The sequence below is a fragment of the Cyclopterus lumpus genome, chromosome 2, assembly GCF_009769545.1.
Source record: "Cyclopterus lumpus isolate fCycLum1 chromosome 2, fCycLum1.pri, whole genome shotgun sequence".
Taxonomy (NCBI): domain Eukaryota; kingdom Metazoa; phylum Chordata; class Actinopteri; order Perciformes; family Cyclopteridae; genus Cyclopterus; species Cyclopterus lumpus.
In genome coordinates, this window is record NC_046967.1 from 7,253,033 (window position 1) to 7,274,204 (window position 21,172).

The window sequence follows — 21,172 nt, forward strand, 5'->3', positions numbered from 1 at the left end:
GAGAATAGAATATCCTCCTTTTGCTTTTGAAAACACTGGATTCATGTGCTGGGCTCCAACGTAAAAGACAAAAACAAAACTTCCATTCCACGTCCAAAACACCCCCCGGAATTATATCGCCAAAATCCCCAGTCTGCAAAGCGCTCACTGAATTAAAATTAGGAGGGGATGAAAACACATTTGCACGGGTCCCAGCCAATGGTGCGTTAGACCAGATGTTCCTCCCATCCTACCAATGCCTCGGGTGTGTGTGTGGGTGTGTTTCTGGAGTGCTCTTCAGATTCAAGCTGATTTACAGATGATGGGAGAGAAGTTGTTGTGTAAAAGTCTTGTTACGTTGCAGCTGGCTCTCGCTCTCTGTGATGGAGAAAAACACTGCAGTGTCAAATGTGTTGGTTTTCATACAGACCACAACTTAAATTAAAAAAACGAATGAACGGCATGGTTTTGAAAAGTGCTCCTTAGAACAGACAAGGACTATGTTGGTGTACTTTTTTTAAAAGGTGGGCTAAGGATGCCGTGAAATAAATTAATTTACATTTTTTTTATTATATTTTAGTTTCACCAGATTCAGCAATTACATATTTTTTGATTTGCAAACACATTAAATGAAAGAAATAAGCAATTAAAATCGGAATAAATGCAAATTAAATGCAAAAACACAGAGAAAAAGAGTGTATACACAGACATTTAACAATTAAACTGAGTGACAGAGCACTGCCCTTCCTCATTCACCTTCAATCCAAGTGAATGAGCTCATTGTCCTGCTGCGGCTGTAATCACACCGGTATCTGAACTGTATGCAGGAGAAGCAGAATGCCTGACACTTGAAATATGTCGCTCTCGTGCCAAGGTTTTTGGGGGATTTGAGGGAACACATTTCACTCACAGGATGAGTGTGATTTCAAGCACATGGAAGATGAGAGCACCGTCGATCCAACAAGCTTTTATTGTGAAGCAGCCACAGGAAAGGCATCGTATTCCTTTCCTATATGCAAGAAAAATACAAATGGATATAAACAATCTCTAATTCAGATCTTTGTATTTTTTTGTACTGCAAGTTGCAGCAAAAAAATAAAATGAATCAAGTATTAATCGGCACCGTGACAAAACGAATGATTTCTGCTGCAGGGTGACTAGCGTTAGTATTCACGAGGGTGTTTCAAAGCGCGTGGGATCGGACAGCATCTCTCAGCATCTTATTTTGCCAGAGTGGGTTTTGTGTGTACTTTATTTGCATCGATCTGAGGAAGTAAACAGGCTAGGGGCGGCTGTAGCTCATGGGTGAGAGTGGTCACCCTGAGTCCACAAGGTACCCGCTACAATCCCCGCTCTGCATGTCGAAGTGTCCTTGAGCAAGACACTGAACCCCCAGTTGCTCCCCAGGTGCTTCACAGCAGCCCACTGCTCCTAAGGATGGGTTAAATGCATAGAACAAATTTCATATATGTATGTAACTATATGTACTAAGACAATAAAATACGGTTTCAGGCCTTCAGGAGCGCAACAGAGAACACAGATCCTGCTAAAAATCTAGCCCTGAAGATGTTTTTGCGCTATTAAAAATGATAACTGTATGCAACTGCTGAGGAATTCTATTGTTGAGTTTTGTTGGCAGAAAAATAATCCTTGTATGAAGTACACAAGTGAATGTTTGAACTGAAAAATTATGTGGAGGGAGAGGCGGAGTCGTGACGTAACCGGGACACGTGTGATCCTCAGCAGAAACCCTGTCCTTGTCCCCATCCTTTTGTTGACATTGGGTCTCATCTTTCACTGTGAATGGCAAACAAAGATGTGAGCAGATCGATAGCTGAGAGAGACAAAGCGGCGAGGATGCCCTGAGCTGTGAAAGCACAGGTCTCTTTTCACCGAAGAAGCAAAGCGTCGCTACAAATCTGCCAAATGTCAGTGGCGGTGGCGGCATGGCGGGGCTGCGAGGGGATGCCGAGAACTTTAAAACACAAGGAGGCGGAGTAATAGATCATAGAGGGAACAAAATCGAGACACGGGGGAGGGGGGCTGCAAATCACCACCTGACCATTAGTTACAGCCACTCTGCACCGGAGTGTTTGTTTGTGTGTGTGTGTGTGTGTGTGTGTGTGTGTGTGTGTGTGCGCGTGCGTGTGCATGTAGGAGGAGATTACATTTCCACGCGGCGGCCCACACAGATGAAACACCGCTGGGGAGGTTGATTAGCCCCATCAGCGAGACGCTGCAAAGACACGGCGGCGCGGGGTGTTGTTGGAACGAGTCTCATCTGCCTCCTGCCGAGCGGCAGCCGAAGCCAGATCGACTTGTTTTGATCCCATGTGAGCTCCTGTGCCCGCATGCACATAAACACACACACACACACACACACACACAGTGTAAAACAACAAGAGCAGGGATACATTTGTGTGAGATGACACCCCCCCGTCAGGTGACGTGCGTTAAAAACACAAAAATTACAATTCACACGTGAATAAAAGAGGGGGAACCACATTCACTTTTAGAAGAAGTGGGTGGAAACTATTTGCATTTTCTTGCCAGTATTCTGGGAATTTAGTTACAAGTATCAGACAGTGTAGAAAAACCTGATTAAAACTGAGAACACTGAAGAGACCCGGCGAGTCCTTGGCCAAGAAAATGTATACAATCAAGTGGCGGCAGCGCAGTCCCTGGGCTGCTGCTCAGCTCCATCTTGATAGAGGCCTCTCTGAAAGCCAGGCGTGTTCCCCTCACTGTCCCGATTCTTATCTCAGTAATTGCCTTCCAGTCAGAGAGGAGCAAGTGGAAGCAGCGCCGGCTGCCATCCACTCCTAGTCAGGAGACACGCTCCGATGGAGACTCTGGAGTGTTGCGGGCTCGCTGTAGCTCGTTGCCAAGAAAGATGGAGGCGCCACTTCGTCAACTCGACCCGCATTCAGAATCCAAATGTTGTCTCTCGCGGGAACAGCGGGAAGTATTGAGCGGATAGGGCACGGCAGTGTTATTGTCACGGGTCCGGGTACCATCGCTCCACACTGCCCCGACAATGGTGGATGAGATTAGCGTTTCAGCTCTAGAGTCCACAATGGCCGAATCGAGAGCAGCCAGAGATCCAACTAGTGTACAGGAGGTTTTCACAGCATCTTATACAATTAAGGGTCTAAATATTTATAAATATCAGATTTTTGTTTTGTTGTTTAATTTTCTTGTATTCTTATAAAACCTAATTTACTTACTTATACTAGTATTATTATGCATTTTAGTTTATAAAATGGAACAATATAGTAGGATTGAAACAAAATGTTGGAAGCTGCAGATAAAGATCCAGTATTGTTTCATTTGTAGAATTAGAACAGGATTGTTTCCGAGCCAATTTGTGATTTGTGATAGAAACATTCCCAATAACTTCTGCAAAGCCCAAAAAGTCCAAATAGATTTTAAATAGATCTTAGATACATAACAAAACTAAAACACAAAGGGAGGCCAGCACCAACAAGTTGATTTAATAAAAAAGACTAGCTAACTTAAATCATATGAATCACTTTATTCAAAATGAGGATTTAAATTGTTTTTACGGGTCTTAAATATAACGACATACATTAAAGCTTCAATAAAACGCAAACAACAATCCAAGGAAATCGTGACAAACGCCAATTCCATGGAGACATCTTGACCACATGTTGATTTGTCCTACAAACCTTCCAAAACCCAAAAGATATTCACCTCACTACTACAAGTAAAGAGGAAATCTGAGGATTCAAAGACCCAGACTGTTATAGCTTCGGCCAGAAGGAACATGTTGCTACCGTCATGTTTCTAGATTCTGAGAAAGGATGTGGCATCTGGGGGTTGCTGTTCACAAAACAGCAACCCCCCCCCCCCCCCCAGAAACAAGGAAGTCAGATTTTCACTGCGAGTCATCACGAAAGCTGTGACGGCTGTCGACAACATCGGTTGCCTTGATATTGATCACTTTCACGTGGCGCTCGTGTCCATAAATAGGCCGACTTATCGCCTTTCAACTCTTAAAAAGAGCAAAGGTTGGAAAAAGGCAGCGACAACATTTGATAAAAAGGTGGCAGTGCATTAGGGATCAGATCAATTAAATTGTGACTTTGTACAACCAAAATCAGCCTAATCCAATCCTGCATACCACATATTCCATATTCCTACGGTTTAATGCTGCGTAAACAACTGAGAGCAAGTCCCCCCGGTCCCGGAAAAAACAACACTTCGCTATCTCAACTGGGCTGAATACATCATCTGAAAGCTGGCAGGAAAATCAATGAAAACTAATAAAAAAGGGTCATGCAGCGTGAACGGAGGCCTTATTTGAATTATGTCCAAGGATGCGGTCTGGCCCCATAAAGAGCCTGGTGTGCACTGTGCAACACTGGCAGAATTTAGTTGGTTGTGTGCCTCTGGGATGTTATGCGCAATGGGATGGCAATCTTTCAAATGAAACAAGGGGGTCGCAGAAAACAGCCCCAATCAGCTTATCCTCATCTCTTTAATTAGCCTCAGCTACTATATATATATATTTTTTTGTATGTGTTCACACCATGAGCAACAAGGGTTTCTCCGGAAAAACAAGAAACCTGCCATGAGTCACAGTTGATCCGAACAATTGCTTTTTGAATCCAACTCATTCGAAGTCTGGAGAGAGTTTTCTCTTGGAGCTCCAATCCTTTCGGGATGAGATTTTTGCCTTTACGGAAGACTTAAGATAAATCCGTGTCTCCTATCCAGCTTTTCATCCCTCACCGCAACACACTCCAGACCAAAAGAAAAGATGCGGTACATACCCGCCACGTTAACTTTTTCAGAGTTCGTGGCGCTGGGCGTGGCGGTGCTGGTGACGTTGGTCAGGTTGCCCCCTGTGCCGTTGTAGATGTTCTCCACCTTGGACTCCAGCTTGCCCAGCCTCAGCATGATGTTGTCCAGCAGCACGGCGAGGGTCTTCTTCAAGTCTGCACGGAAGAATGGGAAGCAGATTTTATATGGTATTTGTTATGTGAGGCTCATTTAAAATGTAAAACTGGAGCCGAGTGACCCGTTTAATTTAGGCCTTTCTGTGGGCATCTTTTATTTTTATTTTTTTGCCGCGAGCATTACTCTGGATAGGACACAGATAATGCGAGAAGGGCATATATTCAAAATGTTTAGGCTTCATTTCTTTGTGGCATTTGTTTCGACTGTAAACAGCGACTGCAGTGACATTTGCAGAGACATGTTAAGTTGTTTTGAGCTGCTGGAGCCGTACAGTAACCGGCAACATGCCATTTGTCTGCCGCAAAGAGCTCCGGCCGTAATCATCGACCTCGTAGTCTACCGTGACATCAATGCATTTGGCTCATGAGGAGTGTGTGTGCAGAAGCGATTCATAGAGCGTGCTTTCATCAGATGATGATAATTGCAGCTCGTCCATCACACACACACAAGCGCCACATTTCTTTTATGCATTCGACATGCCAGTTTTCATCACGTCAAGAGAGAGATTGGCGAGGGCAAGGGGGCCTGGCAGAGAGAGAGAGAGGTGGGGGGGGCTCTGAGTTAATGGCCCCTTCTGTTTACCTCCAGCACACACGGGCATGTGCCCGCTGACCCAAGGCTGTACATCAAGAGGGATTCACCAGGCCCCGTTTAATATCGCAGCTTCTCAGCTAATGCCAACATGCTTCACGATGGGAAAGATGAAGCTGTGTAAACAATGACCGACTCGCATTTACAGAGTAGATGGAACGTAACAAAATAAAATAAATAGACATTGTGTGAACAACATCCGTGTGTGTAAACATTTATTATGAGAGAAAGAAAACGCTCTCAGGTTTGTACTATGATTAAACTTGAAGCTTCGAGTGCGCGACCTTCATCACGCCTCGACTTTCCTCCTGTGCAACTGCCAGGTTACCGGATGAGCAATATCTCACATTTCTACCCGACTCAAATATGTCTTATTTCTCACACAGCTGCAAAACAAACCCTGGAGAGCGGTGAACACATTTTGCTTTTAATAGTGTCATAGGAGATAATAATCTGCATTCCCGATGACCTGGGATTTTTCATTAAGCCCGTGAGCATTAAAGAGAAGTGATTACACGGGAGCATAAGCCCGAGACATTCATCAGTGATTCCTATTGTTTCTTGTCATCCGCTTCAGCCCGGCCTGTCAGAGGGTCGCCGAATCTTACCAACGTAATAGCACACAATGACCTTTCGCTCTCGGGAGGACGGAGAGGATTAGACCGGCAATCCGAGCTCACACGCCGCACCCGGTCCTCGCCGCACGGGCAGCTACACCCTCCTGAATCCCGACGCCAGCCCGAAGGAGCAGGTCCGAGGCATCATGACCGAGGGTCGTATCCCTAATTCTACCGTGGAAGAATGAGACCTGGAGGCCGGCTCCAGGTAGTGAGAGACGTGTGCAAACGTAGCACCGATAAGCCCACTCCTGAAATCTAATAGATATTGAATTGCGCGACTCTCTCTTAAACTAGAGACCTAAAGGAAGATTCCTCCTTCCTCCTTTTTGGAGCAAACAGAGAGAATAATCAGCAGGTCAAACTGCAACAAAACAATCGTATTGACGGAAGTATTTCAAACTAAATGTTACGGAGAGCGCCGTGTGCTGCACAGACCATAAAGCGTTACTGGGCCATAGAAATAAAACCGACCTGACTTGAAAAATGGTCTTTGGGGAGACGCAACATTAAATTTGAACGCATTCAGTTTTCACGGGGCATTTACAGGGATCGAAGTAGGAAACTCTGTTCCTACAGATTGTATCAGGACGAATCTTCGACTAAAATAAGTGAGCACAGGAAGCACCGAGGATCCTGCTGCCTCCCCATCTAATGGAGGGACATGAAATGGATGCGATGCTGGGACGGCGGTCTGCAGACTGAGCCCCAGCAGCCGCAGCGCTGTGACAAATCGAGCCGTCGTATAAGGGGAAACTGGACAGGACACACAGTCTCCTGGAAACTCTGGGATTGTGTGACAGTAAGACCTACAGACATCACATTTAATTAATTACATGATTGACGAGGATGTCATTTCTCTTCTTGGAGAGAGAAAAAAAGTATAGGTCTTAATTAGGAATTTAGCTGTACAAAAAGTTGACCTCATAGTACGGTGCTTTTAAATAAAATAAAGTTTCTTAGAGTACACAGAGCTCATTCTAATCTTACTTTCTTTACTGTATCCTGTGGTTTCTCTAGGCATTAGAGGGACAATCAATTCCAATCTCAGGTTTCATAATGAAGCCTCCCAATCGAGCCATACAGGTCTATTAATGGCATGAATAACTTATCGACGGGTCTCCTGGACCTGTGCTAGTATCGTGCGGCTGCATCAGCGTTAAATGTCCCAGGATTTCTTGAATGGAAAGCATTGCTGCGCTTGCTCAGGAGGAAGACAAGCGGAGCCAGTTGGCGCAATTTAAAGAAGATGTAAAAAAACAGACGAGCGTAGCAAGGCTGCCCCACATCTTAACTCTGTTAACGGGTACCTCTTCTTGTTTTATGGCCCGGTAGTGATCTTATTAAAATCCAAAGAAGTTGTGGCTCATGCAGCATTAATTAATAGATTCAATTTGCCTCTCTAATAGCGTGCTGATCCCGGGAAAGGGAGCTGTACACATCATGGTTACCTGCATCTGCCACACACTAGACATGTCAGCCATTTCTTTCTTGGGTCACATGGAGGTGCAGCTCGGGAGCTTGCCACTCACCGTAAGCCGTCATGGTGCCCACGTAGGGCCCGTCCATGACACTTTGGTTCTCCTCGGCCAGCGCCTTGATGTAGCGCTTGCTCAGGTCCAGGATCTGCTGCTTCAGCACGCCGCTGTTCTCGTGGCTGGCTCTCTGTTGGATGGTGAAGTGCAGCAGCATCATGCCCCAGATGAACCCAAAGCTGACCAGGAAGAAGCCCAGCTTCTGGGACGACAGCTTCCACAGGAAGGGCGTGGCCATGCTGACTGGCCGGGGGTGCCGCGGTGGCTCTGATTTGACCGAGGGGGGGAAGGAGGCGCAGAAGTGAGGGAGAGGGGAGCACTCAGGTGGGAAGGCGGGGCATTGCTGCGTCAGTCGGTGTGGCGGCGGGTTTTGGGGGGTGGCGCGAGGCTTGTTTGCCTCACCGGCGTGATTTCCTTCTCTGGCCCATCCTCACCGCTCAGTGGCATCTAAGTGGAATCAGTCCGACCTGTTGCATCCTGCCAGAGGAAAGAGAGAGGAAAGGAGATGACGATCACAATTAGAGTGTTCCCTCTCCCAACCCAATCCAACTTTACGATAGAAGCTCTGGTAATTGGACAATGAGTCAGCAGCTTTAGCCATAATTCAGCAAGTCATAATAAAGACGGAGAACAAATGCTGATTGTAAGCTCCGAGAGCGCAAACTAACGTCATAATTTGGCGCACAAACACAGCCAAGTCTCATGGTGGTGGTGGTGGGGGGGGGGGTTACAGCCAGTGGCTTGTTACTTTGAGCGAGGCAGTCGGTTCATAGCTGCGGCAGACCACACCGCACAGAGACACGCTGTTTGCTGTGTGTGGAAGCTCTCATGGAATGCATGCAGGATGGTGACACACCATACTGAGTACACTCGACTGGATGGGAGAGGTCGAATGGCATGCAGTGTAGCAAGTTTTTTTTTTTTTTTTCTTCTTTTAAACAAAATTGGAAAACACAGCATATAGATGATGATTGATGGCGCTGTAAGGGATTAATGCATGAGGGTCAAAATATAAACATTTGGATAGCCTGCGATTTATCTTCCGCGCTGGAAAGCAAGAACACGGACAGAATTTTAAGTGCCTTTTTCAACAGGCTTTACTGCCTGACAAATAAAGGCTGTGCTCTTGGTCTGCGTGTGTTTTGTGGTGGAGCTTGTGTATTGAAACGTCAAAATGGTCACGGTTTTATTCATTATATTCTCACTAAAAGGAAACGTGTGTCAGGGACAAGGAGAATTAATCAAACAAAATTCCAATTAAAAGTAGGGCTATAACAATTTCCTTTATTATTGCTTAATCTGTCAATCATGTAGTCTACAAAATGGGACTTCTTTGAGTTCAAGGTAGTTGACAAACTAATTTGTATTTAAAAATATTTTTTCAAGCGATTTGGAGGAGCTCGCACAAGAGCATTTGAGACGGATTGAAAAGACGCATTTCTACAACAAAAGAAAATGCTGGAAAACACATGAAATCAGAGCAAATGCAAGCATAGACTATATTACACACCTGACTTAATCATTAGCCCGCCTTTTCATTTAGCTGAATGATGCAGTTTCGACAAACGAGAGATAAATAACCTAAATCACACAAAGGCAAAAGCCTGAAGACGTTCAAGGCAGTCAACAAAACCCACTATTGTACGCAACACGTTTGTATTTACACTATTTGGAGCCCTTTGCATCCTCTCAACCAAAAAATTAACGACTCTTGTGGAGTTGATCGTCGTTTCTTAAACAACCTGTTCCAGACACGCTACAACTTCTTCTACGAGCAAGCTAAATAACAATGGGTTAACGCTATGATACCCGAACTGGCTGTGAGAAGAGAAGAAGAAAACAGAAGAAGACACAGCTAGCGTTGACGTTAGCTCCGTTACCGATGTTACGGTTTAACAGGCGACCCTGTTAACTGGCGACTTTCGGCCGAATGTGTCTGTTGAGAATAGCGAGAGAACACGTAGCTGTGCTCGCGAATGCCGTATTGTTGAATTCCTCAATTCAATGTCAAACCTTCTCGTATACAGTGTCTGGTCTAAACATACCGTTGTCGAGTCTTTTGAGAGAAAGTCCACTCGAGTTGAAACATCGACTTTGAAGCTTGTTTTGTGCAAACGTGTCACGTAAAATAATTCTGTAGTACAGTACCAACAAAATAAAAAGATTGAACAAAAGTTACATTTACGGGATTCAAACTCGTATCATTGGGTGGGAAAACAGTTGAAAGTCGGGGATCTTACCACTAGGCCAAGATCATCTCTAATTGCCCTATTTATACTGTTAAATAACGCACAATTCAGGCAGCAGTCGCAACGAAAGGCAGAGGGCAACCAGATCAACATGCGACCGCGACTACCATGGAGAATGTGGACGTTGCAATATTGCTGGTTTCTCAAACAAATAGTCGGCTGTTTTAATTCAAAACGTCTTTGGGGTGCTGCAAATTCATGAGGAAAATGTTTGTGACGCTTTTTAGTATTGATACTTTATTAAAATAGCGCGCAATCAGAGCGCACTGCTCCGCCCCCTGTCATACTGCCCAGCGCGTTGACTGCAAGGGGGCGGGGGTGCCCAGCAGCACACACTAACAGGCAGCACCGGAGCTTTTACCGACCGTCCTCGGCTTTTTGTAAAAAAGATGCCAGAAGTGAAATCTGGAAATACTTTGGCTACATTGCAAACAGTGAAGGAAAGCCACTCAGAACCAGGGAAGCACTACACGTCAAACATGACAAAGCACCTTTCAGACAGACACCTCGAACTTTTCAAAGAGTTCAAAGAACGACAGGTAATCAAATGTAATTATAAACATGGTGCACACCTTAAGCTCACCCATATACAGCCTAACACGAGTAGCCTTGGCCTAGTTTAACGACCAGCCTATGTGATCATGAGGTCACAATGCACACACGTGTACTAAATGAAACACAATTGATGCAAAATGGCTACATGGTGGAGCCTGAGGGTGGATCTTGAGCTAATTATTTTTATTTTTAGTTAAGGAAAGGAATAGTTATTCCATGAATTAAGATAAAATATGAACTCTACAATTGCTCATACTTATGGAAGGAACTATGTAGTCATCTGGTCAGATGCGGACAAAAGGCTACATAGCCCTGTATAACCAATGCTGTGATGGCACCATGTAGTTTTCATTAATCTCTTGCTGTAGGCTAATACTAATATTAATGCCATGTGTTAAGTGTTCAAAAAGCTGGGCAGGAACAAGCTGGTAAAAAGGGAACCATACAGATGTTTTATTTATTACTATTATAGAGAAATATACCAGTATCGTATTTGTGGCATCGTATCGAATTCTGGTATTGTATCGTAAGTATCGGGTATCGTGATATTTATGGCAGGTATCGTATCGAAGTTATAATTTTACAACCCTATGCGTGACAACGATGGATTGTATGGGCGTGGAGCCGCTTGGCAGGACAAATCATCAGAACATTCCCAAGAAACACAAAAAGGCAAGCCACACAAAGGGCTGTTTTCACCTTACATCCATCCGCTTCATAAATAGGTCAGAGACAGCTGCGAGCAGCCTCCGACCGGGCCTGGAATCTCAAAGGGTTATAACACAACCATAATTGTTCGGCCATTTAAGACAAAAGGCTTGTGTTGTGCTTCCCTTGCAGACAGAGATCTTTATATTTTAACAAAGCAGGTAAGTCCACAAGGGGGAAAAAAATGAATTCATGTCTCTTTTTTTATTTGTATTACTACATCTAAATAAGTCTAATTTGGATTCTGGTGGGGAGGAGGGGGGGCTCTGCACCACAATGTGAATTTATGAGACAAGCCCTTGGCAGTGGCGCTGTGCAACCTGCAGTGCTGATAACATCAGATGTCTCTCATTGCTTGGGAAAAGACTTGCTAGTTGGGCACAGACAAAGTGGTGTGTGTGTGTGTGTGTGTGTGTGTGTGTGTGTGTGTGTGTGTGTGTGTGTGTGAACTCTTATCAATGAGGACCTCTTTGGGGCTGTTCATCTGAATGGCTCCCCCACGGTATGTCGATGCGAGGAGCACGAGCCAAAACCTACACTGAACGTTGACTCAGTGCAAGTTTCCGTTTATGAATAGATGTCAGTCAGAGCTTGATTTCCAATCACAGGAGGGATGCGGCCCCCTACTCCCCAGCAGCAGAGCACACATCTCCTCTCGGTTACCTTCTGGTTTCTAATTCAGGATCTTAATTTGTCTGGCAGAAGGCCCTCTGGCTCAGTGAAAACTGTGTTGACAGCCAGCTAAGGTTGCTGAATATACAACCCTTCCAAAACTTGAGATGATAGCGTAACAACCTGCTGATTGTTTTTTTTGTCGTTGTCATAGTCGGAAGAAGCGGCAGTGCACAAAGCCCAGTGGGTTCAAGAGGCGCCAAGGACAGAAACAATTGGATCATTCAGGCCTGGGACGAATCGACATCCTCCCATATCGGCTATCTGAGGAGAACAAAGCTGAAATACAGCTCTAAAAAATTGCATTTATTTCTCGGCTTAAAAGTATCGACCACACTGTAGTGCCGCCATGCCCAGCCAGACATGAAAAGAAGAGGGTCTGTTCTACTTCTGACTCCCTCACGAGGAAATAACAGAAGCATATTTTTACAGATGGATGTGATAACTGCCGTTGGTGGGGAGAATGAGGAAAATGAGGCCATAATACTGACATTACAGATTTGGTTTCTATAGGTTTCCTGGGTCCTAATTAACATGTAAATAGTGTATTGTGTTTGCGCTGATGACCTATATTTACGCCTTTAATGGCTCGGGAGAGCGAACGTCTAGCAATCGGGAAGGTTCCTGGTTGGCGTGTCCTTGAGCAAGACACTGAACCCCTCCAACGCTCTTGAGGAGCGGGTCGGCACCTCACACCTCGCTCTATGTACATCTGTGCTGGTCGGTGGACTAGAAGAGCGCTATGTTAATGCAAGTCCATTTGTCTAAATCAAAAATGAAACGCACTTAAATCATCACCGGCGCGACGGAATGCTCTTTAGTCGTCGCATAACAAGTTGAAGGGAGACCATCCGTTTGGTCCCGGGGCGTGACAAGTGATCGCGTATCTGGAAGGTCCTGGTGGGTCAATTTTCGATGAATGCAACAAAAAAAAAAAGGTGTTACAAATCAGGGGACACCGGCGTAGTAAAAAAGCCGATACGTATATTTACAATAGATTCTCTGTGTTGCAATCATGGGCACTTGGTTTATTTCCCCCATGTGCACAGATTTATGTTGCAGGGATTTAGAGTAAAAGATGATATCTCATCGTTGTCAAATTAATCTATTAATTTTATTAAAAATTAATCATTTAATAACCCTCCAACGGCAGTCCTATAATCACGCAGCCTTTGCCCTTGTTCTGTTGGTCATATGCTGAATTGTTAAGAGTGGGCCAGATGGCCAAGCGAGGAAAAGACTCCGTCCATTTCCTTTGCGATCGGCGCTGAAAATAACTCCCTTAAAAGTGAATTTTAGGGGGTCATTTTTAGAAAGGTGAGGCAGGCAGAGGGAGGTCTGGATTAATTCCAGTGCATTACTCCAGGTCAAAAATAGAGACAGCATTCTACCGAACTGAAATAACGTACACTAAGAGCCCGTTGTGTAACCCCATAAATATGCTCCAGATGTAACTTCGGCCATCAATTATGGATCGGCGTTGGAAAAAGTATCCATTTTTCTCCCGATATATAAATAGGCTTTCGTGGAGCTCGACGTCTCACACTCGGGCGACTTCAGAGTTGCCCGAGTGTGGCAACAGCCAGCAGCCCTTCTTTTTTCAAAAGAATGGGGTTTGATAGCTGCGACTAACGATTAAGTTTCATTATCGATTCATCTACAGATTATATTGGAGATCAAGCTGAATCAACTGCAACTATTTTGATAATAAAGTGACTCAAATTCATGAGCTAGTTCCAGCTTTTCAAATGTGAGTATTTCCTTACATATACATATGAACTACTGAACTCTGCCCCGTCCAGCATCAAAAGCCAATAAACATGAAAAGACATTTTTATAAATATGAAGAGTTAATGTGCCTCACTTAGCTTAGCTTTCTCCCTTACTGATCCATTGGCACAGACGCGTACAGGCTCCGGTTTTGGGATTGTTTTCGGTTTCAAAAACCTCATCCAGGAAAGTGAAACCGCTCCCACCGGTCAACGTCCATCCTCTCCCACACTGAGACTGTGCTAGTTGCGCCCGTTGCACCGGCCAAAAGAGACATGATCCCGATAATATGTCCCTGCTGCCATGGGAACCGGTGTGACTCTGCATCTTAATGGGCTTCTTCACACAGGCCCCGCCTCTCAATTATTCATCAGGGCCCTCCAGAGGAACGGGGTCCGGCTGCAGCTCCGCCACCTTACTGATAAGGGTCCAGTTCGTAATCAGATATATGGAGAGCTGAAACCCCTGGCGGCGTGAGACGGGTCTACAAACAAGTCCAATTACAGGCACTCCAACACGCATGTGAACCACGTGTGTTTAAAGCCCTGGTAAGGCTGACAAGCGTGGCCTCCACAAAGAGAAGTCCAGGTCCACCCTGAAGGCCTTAATCTAATCAGCTGTGACCGCGTTCAGGAACAGTTCGCTCCGATCAAGCGGATTCTCCAGACAGCTAAACACCAAGAGCAAGGACCGGCATGTCCCCCTCCTCACGGGAGCGAATCACTGAACTCTTGACTGTACACAAAATAAAAAGGAATCAACTCAGCACTTTTGGAGCCAGGAGAAACAAAACATTCTGAATTTAACACCAGCCTTGCGAGAGAATAAAAAGCCATGTAAGAGGTGACAAAAATAAGAATCTTCTTTTCAATGTTGGATCTCTTTTTGTATTCATTTTCTTTTGCAAATTGTACTGTACATGCATGTACGTGCCGTTTTTGTTTGCAACGAGCAGACAGACTCTAGAGAAACTTTTTGATTTCCTTAGCAACAAAAAAAAAGCACAAAACAGTTGAAGCCAAAACACAAAAGGAAGCAACAGAGGGGCTGTTTTGTGTAGTTCATGAGGCTCTGCTCATATCCAAGACGGGAAGTTCCCATTTCTGTGAGACAATGAAGACCAACACCACCAAGTGAATTCTCAGGAACTGCAACTCTGGCTCTCTAAACATCAGATCTCTGACCCTGAGTTTTTCCTCGATGTCTAGCCGGCCGGCGCTAACAAAAACACACAGCAACACTCCGGCTCTTTGTGTACCGCTTTGATCTTTGTCGTGAAGGACTTTGTGATGGACATACTTGCTAAAAACACACTTTATAAAGTCATCTGCAAAAAAACAGCCACGGCATCTCTGTCCTCAGACCACCGTGGACAAGTGTAAACCCGCCGCGACATGCGACGAGAGGGAGAGGACAAGACCGCCGTGAACATGACCTGCATGCCGAAAAAGCAAGCCCGCTGACAAGTGTGGGTAGGAATTGCAGATGAGGTGGCGAGGGCAGCCGTGGCACTTCCTTTCTTCGTCAGCACCTTTGCATAGCGGGGGGAGGGAGCAGCTCTGTTGTCATGCCAACACAAGATGCCCCCCCCCCCCCCCCCCCCCGCTATGCAAAGGAAAAAGGCTTGAGTGACTTTGGAAAAAGATGCGCACACACGTCAGAATCATACCTTAATATGCTCTTGAATGAAAGTTTACATAAAAGCTAAATATTGCCCCCAGCGTTCCTGTGAGGGCCTTTGCTGACTGCATTACATTCTAAAACCCTAACCCTCTGCGGTGCACTTCATGCCTAGAACACTTTCCCTGACATAAAGCTAATCCTAATGCTGGTCTCGGCTCTTAATGCAATCCAAATCCTCTAAAGACCCTTCAAAAGAAGTCCGCCGTGGCAAAATGTCCTCACTTTCTGTGCTTGTGGGTAATTTCAAATTCACCACAATTTGTTATTAACCACCGTCATAAAAAAACTTTTCGCCTAATTTCAAATAATCGTTACAAATCGGTAGTTCACGTTCGGCTGCCGGCATTACCGGATTATCGTGGCCAACTGATATTGCCGAGCTGAATATTTTCCATCATGTATGTTTGAGGAGTGACGGAAAGAGGCATCCACAACAGTTGTACAATTGTAAATTACTTGCACCCTTATGACATTTGAATATTTGTTATCAGCAGTTCATAGTTCAACGTATGATGGAAATCTTTTAACGGTCTCTGAGACAAAAAAAAAACAGGCATGAAATTGAAGATAGGATTAACGTTTGAGGTTACAGAGAAGGGCCTTTAGAGAAATCCATAATCTTCCTTTTATTACCTCTTTTTTTTTTTCACACCCGCGATGTGAAAACAGCTTTTCAAGGGGATTTAGCGTTGGCTTTGTGACTTGCCCAACCAATGAACATCCCACGAATAAATGAGTGCAGCTGCGAACAGTAGGCCGACTGTAAAGAAGCGAAGTGTGCGTCACGTGACGGGGAGAGAGAGCCTCTTCAGACTGGAGGGCCAAGGTGGAGTGGGGTTTCTGGCTGAAGCGAGACACACGAGGAGCCGATTCCATACCTCGTTCTGACCTCGGCCTGAGAAGACAGGTGTAGGTGTGTCTGTGCTGCAAGAACAGGAGCCCCTTCTCTCGCAGGAAGCCCAAAGCGTTCCACCTCCCTGGTTTGCGTCCATCAGCACAGCCTTCCATCTTCAATCCCTCTTTCCTCATCCCTCCATTGCTCGCTCTCCGCCCAAGACATCCCCCCCCCCCCACAAACGTGCACACACACACCAACCATTTCCTGCCAGCGAAGCATGTCCTTTTCCTCGGGATTTATAATCCCTAGGGCTCCAGTTGGAAAAAAGAAAAAGGGTGGCTGAAAGAGCTCTTCATAAAGCCAGGGGGCAGCTCACCTTGGGACGGCCACTACACAACTTTGGCTTGATGATCGGAACCAGGGCGGCCCAACTAAAAACGAATCCTGAGCATTTTTCTTTCCCCCAAGGCCTTTTGATAGCGCTTCTTGTTGAAAGTACTCACATTTGCAGTCTGCATGACAATGACACAACATACATCTCGTGTAATCAAATCGGAATGTCATAACCCGATTACAGAGTTGGAAATGACTGGTGTGCTAAGTGCCTAATGCTCATCAGGACATTAAAACCAAGCCTCTCATTCTCCCTACATCCTAACTCACTGGCTGATTTAACTTTTAATAGGCGTTACTGGTTACACATTAAAAAAAAACTGGCATGCTATAAGTATATGGCAATTATGAGGTCTATAACTAAATAAAAACAGGCGAGTCACCAAGGAACACAAATACAGGTCCTGCTAATTAATATGATCATCTTACACACACACACACACACACACACACACACACACACACGCACACGCACACACGCACGCAGTTGAACGTCGTTTCTTAAACAACCTGTTCCAGAAACGCTACGACTTCTTCTACGAGCTAGCTAAATAACAATGGTTTACCCCCCCCCCCCCCCTAAATATCAATGGGACCCCCGCCCGCTGCGGCGGTTAACGCTATGATACCCGAACTGGCTGTGAGAAGAGAAGAAGAAAACAGAAGAAGAAGACACAGCTAGCATTGACGTTAGCTCCGTTACCGACCACGTTCCCTTCTATTGTGGCTAGCCGACTCGCGAGGGAGCTCCAGCCGGTTCCTCGCTCCCGTTAGTTTCGCTGCTTCCTTCGGTCGACCGCAGCACATTTCACAACAAAACACGCACCGCCGCAATGACAAGCCGCCCCACTCTCACCCTCCTCCCTCACCCCTCCACGGCCAAACACTGCGCCTCTTCTCCCCCAGCGATACCCTCTAAACCAGACAAAAAAACGTTGAGGCTTACCTCTCCAACGGTTTCTGTCGGTGGTAAACTGCGTGACTTTAATTTTTTTTTTAATCCAGTGGGCGACGAGCAGGCGGTAGACGTCGTTGCGCCGGAGCAGACTGGTAGAGAGACTTCGACCACAGCACACCGTGCGCACGAGCCTCTATGCGCGCTCTGACGGCTTGCAGAAAAAAAAGGCGAGTGACACGTTAGGGACCGTCTGCGTGTTACCGACCCACGCGGCAAATGTGTAACGGGGTTCATGCTGAGCAGAGGGTGGAGGAGGTGCAGCGCAGTGCACGTTGGAGGTGGCAAATACGCATTGGGCTTTTTTACCCCTATATTTTACATGTTTAATGTACACATTATGAAATTATGTAAAAATGACGAGCTTGTAAAATGTGATGCATTGTTATTGGTATTAAATGAAAAAATTGTATTTTCAGGGCAAGGCTTTTAACTTGTGATGGAGTATTATTATTTTTGTTAGAGTGTTGTATTGTTCCTGATTACATTTTCCACCACTAGATTGACTGAGGCATACATACAGGGCCTGCAAATGAATATAATCGTGAGCCACGGGGACTGACGTTCAGAAAGTGGAGTGTCCTAAATTACGACACTCCCTAAGAATATGGCCGTGCTCTCGAAGACCAAATAAAGCTTTGTGTTTACTGCCATCTGCTGGCTGTCGCGTGATACAATGGGCCCTTTGTATTTATATGTAGAGATGCCAAAATCCAGTTCAGGTCTGAGAAGACATGCATTGTTTAAGTGCATGAAAAGTAAAGCACTGCTCAATAGTGTACATTCTAATTTGACTATGTAGTGACAAGAAGGTGATTATTGTGTAAATTAGATCGAAAGATAGGGTACTTATATACTGTTATTTATAACTATTAGGAACAATAAAATAGAAAACTGTGAGGTGGAAATACCGTAAACTTTCTGTGCCGAGGGAGGAAAAGAGACTGTGAGGAGATAACAAACACTGAAAGCAAAAAGGTGGATAAAAGCTTTATCGCAGCAGCGCCTAGAGGGAAATGCATTGTTCTTTTTAGGGTCCTTGCGTTTGAAGTTTTCCTTTTGTTTATTCCTGCCTATTGATCATGAAGGACTGATTGTGGGAGCTCAGAAGTTTAAATGGCTAAATATGTATGTACTGCTCAGCCTCAGATTCAGTAAGAAAGGTGGATTTACCAGACAGCACGACACGCCTAAGATGACCGTGCATGTATTGTCATAAACAAAATATTCCTGTGTCGCTGTTCTCCTGAGAACATTTTCACAATGTCCAACACAACGGGGGAAAAAAACACAACTCTCAAGCTCAGTCTCTGAGAAAATAGATTTATTATTAAAATAAGCGACATATGCACAGCAGGTTCATGGTTCTAATCATCAGAAAAAATGAGGATATAGTTGAGCTGCAGCTTTGATTACATCACATTCAGAATATATTCACACATAAAATTAACTGTACACACATAAAGGGCTGAAAGCAAAGAAGTGCTTGATTCATGATTAACACTAACACGACCAGCTGGGGTAAACCTGGTGTGTTTGGGTGCTTTTCCTTTTCACAATAGGCAGATCTATCAAATTTAAAGGATAGTTTTTAATCTGAAACACGTGACCATTTCACAACCACGATCAGTATTATACATTCAGCGTGGTGCGGCACCGTAAAAGTCAATCATTCGATTATTGCCCCTTTAAGGGAGACACCATTTATCTAACGCTGCCCCAATAAAAGGAAAATTACCTTGGCTGAAACACATTCTTAACGGTGTTGAACAGGTCCAATAATCAAACATTGATTAATGCATGCCATTATTCCTATTACAAGTTCACGACATGAATATTTAGGTTTATTAAGCAGATTAACAGCAGAAACAGGAAATATTCAATTGAGCTCAGGAGAAAACGGGCTCCAACTACATTTTATTTCCCCCAAAATCAAGAGTACATTTGTTTTTTCTTGTCTCACCCTTCAGGTTAGATTGTTTTGGTGTGAGGGATTTTGGGGTCCCTTTACATTTTAACATCTCCAATAGAAACATCATAAACAAACCATTCCAGCCTTGTGACGCCTTCACTTCCCCAGCCTCTTAGCGACGTCCTTGTAGGCCAGCTCGATTTCCACATCGGCTGTGCACGTGTTGGTGAACTCATCTCGGTTGTAAGCGTTGCCGAGGTAACGCCACAACCCTCTGAATTCGGACGGGATGTCGTAGTTACGGTATTTCTTGGAAACCACCTGCGGAAAAAGAAGAAGTTATTGTCGAACTATAAGTCAAGACAGAAGTCAAACTCAAGTCCAAAAGCAGGGTACCTTGACAACGTGGAGTTTGGGCAGAAGGTTGCAGTCAGCCAGCGTCAGCTCGTCTCCATCCAGGTATTTGCGTTTGGATTCGCCCTCGCCTCCGTGGTGTCCCATCTTAACCTCGTCAGGGAGAGGACTCATCAGATACTCATCCAGCTTCGCCAGGGACTTGTCTAGACTCTTCTCTAAAGCTGAAGCACACATAAAAGACATACACAGGTTACCAGGTCAGAAACGTTATTAAACCTGTGTTTCTGTTCATAATATTATAATGAATATACATGTTTACTAGATGTATTTTGAACTTGCACCATGTCCCTTATCAAATTCTGTAATGATCAGGCTCGGTGAACTGTGGGATGCCCTTCCAGTGGAGAAAACATGATATAGAGCTCTCTAGGATGCCCTTCCAGTGGAGAAAACATGATACAGTGCTCTTTAGGATGCCCTTCCAGTAGAGAAAACATGATATAGTGCTCTTTAGGATGCCCTTCCAGTGGAGAAAATGTGATTTAATGCCCTCTATGATGTCCTTCCAGTGGAGAAAACATGATAAGGTGTCCTCTATGATGCCCTTCCAGTGGAGAAAACATGATACAGTGCTCTTTAGGATGCCCTTCCAGTGGAGATAATGTGATTTAATGCCCTCTAGGATGCCCTTCCAGTGGAGAAAACATGATATAGTGTTCTCTAGGATACACTTCTAGTGCAGAAAACATGATAAAGTGCCCTCTAGAGTGTCCTTCCAGAAAAAGTGACGCTAAGGCACTGTTTGTGTACTGGGGCCCCAATATGTGTAGCTTCTGCCATTTCATATTGTTCTCCCTTGCTCTTCAGACAACCTGAGTCCACCCTTCATCATGTATGGTTATCAATGTTCTTTCTAAATTCTGTGATGGTCTTTTTTGCTTACCTCGATTCTTATCCGGCTTTTTGTTTTTGACGTACTTGGAGAACTTGGCAAATATGTCGTTGCCCGCTGTGTTGGATTCGCGATTCTTTGCCGCGAGTTTGGGATACCTAAGAAACACGAACATGGCGTTAGTTCGGATGTCGCTCGCCCCTATTCCCTTTTCCCACTCGTGTGCAATTTACACGTGCAAGGCCTACTTTGGTGGAGCCAGCATATCCTCCAGATACTCCTCTACTTTGTTGACATCAGTGAGCACCTCCCCCTGGAAGGTGAGGAAGGGCGGGTGTGTCCCCGGGGCAAGGTTGTAAAGGTCAGCCGGTTTCCTAATCAGAGTGGAATCATTTCACAACTCTGCTGCAACGAAATGCCACTTCAATATTACGGTTTCAACATTCAACAAATGATTCAGCCACGCAGGCTGTTGCTGCTAAC

The 21,172-nt window shown here is 45.0% G+C and overlaps 2 protein-coding genes across 5 annotated transcripts in view; both read right to left on the reverse strand.

The window, feature by feature from the left end:
* mgat5 (alpha-1,6-mannosylglycoprotein 6-beta-N-acetylglucosaminyltransferase) overlaps positions 1 to 17,681 on the reverse strand; it is a 58,882-nt gene extending 41,201 nt beyond the window's left edge. For 2 of the 4 annotated variants that reach the window (XM_034554824.1, XM_034554807.1), the window contains exons 1-3: positions 17,520 to 17,681; positions 7,703 to 8,182; positions 4,776 to 4,940 (exon numbers count right to left, since the gene is read on the reverse strand). In XM_034554824.1, the coding sequence (XP_034410715.1) occupies positions 4,776 to 4,940; positions 7,703 to 7,943 (406 nt within the window). In that variant the 5' untranslated portion in view covers positions 7,944 to 8,182; positions 17,520 to 17,681. Of the gene's footprint in view, positions 1 to 2,147; positions 2,310 to 4,775; positions 4,941 to 7,702; positions 8,183 to 17,280; positions 17,405 to 17,519 lie in introns of those variants that run through there. The other 2 variants (XM_034554816.1, XM_034554835.1) reach the window with 2 other exon arrangements.
* Positions 17,682 to 18,885: 1,204 nt separating this feature from the next.
* Positions 18,886 to 21,172, reverse strand: part of clic5a (chloride intracellular channel 5a) — a 3,686-nt gene continuing 1,399 nt past the window's right edge. Inside the window, exons 3-6 of the mRNA XM_034554297.1 lie at positions 20,938 to 21,063; positions 20,741 to 20,847; positions 19,837 to 20,018; positions 18,886 to 19,761 (exon numbers count right to left, since the gene is read on the reverse strand). Coding sequence (XP_034410188.1) covers positions 19,597 to 19,761; positions 19,837 to 20,018; positions 20,741 to 20,847; positions 20,938 to 21,063 — 580 coding nt within the window. The 3' untranslated portion in view covers positions 18,886 to 19,596. The remainder of the gene's footprint in view (positions 19,762 to 19,836; positions 20,019 to 20,740; positions 20,848 to 20,937; positions 21,064 to 21,172) is intronic.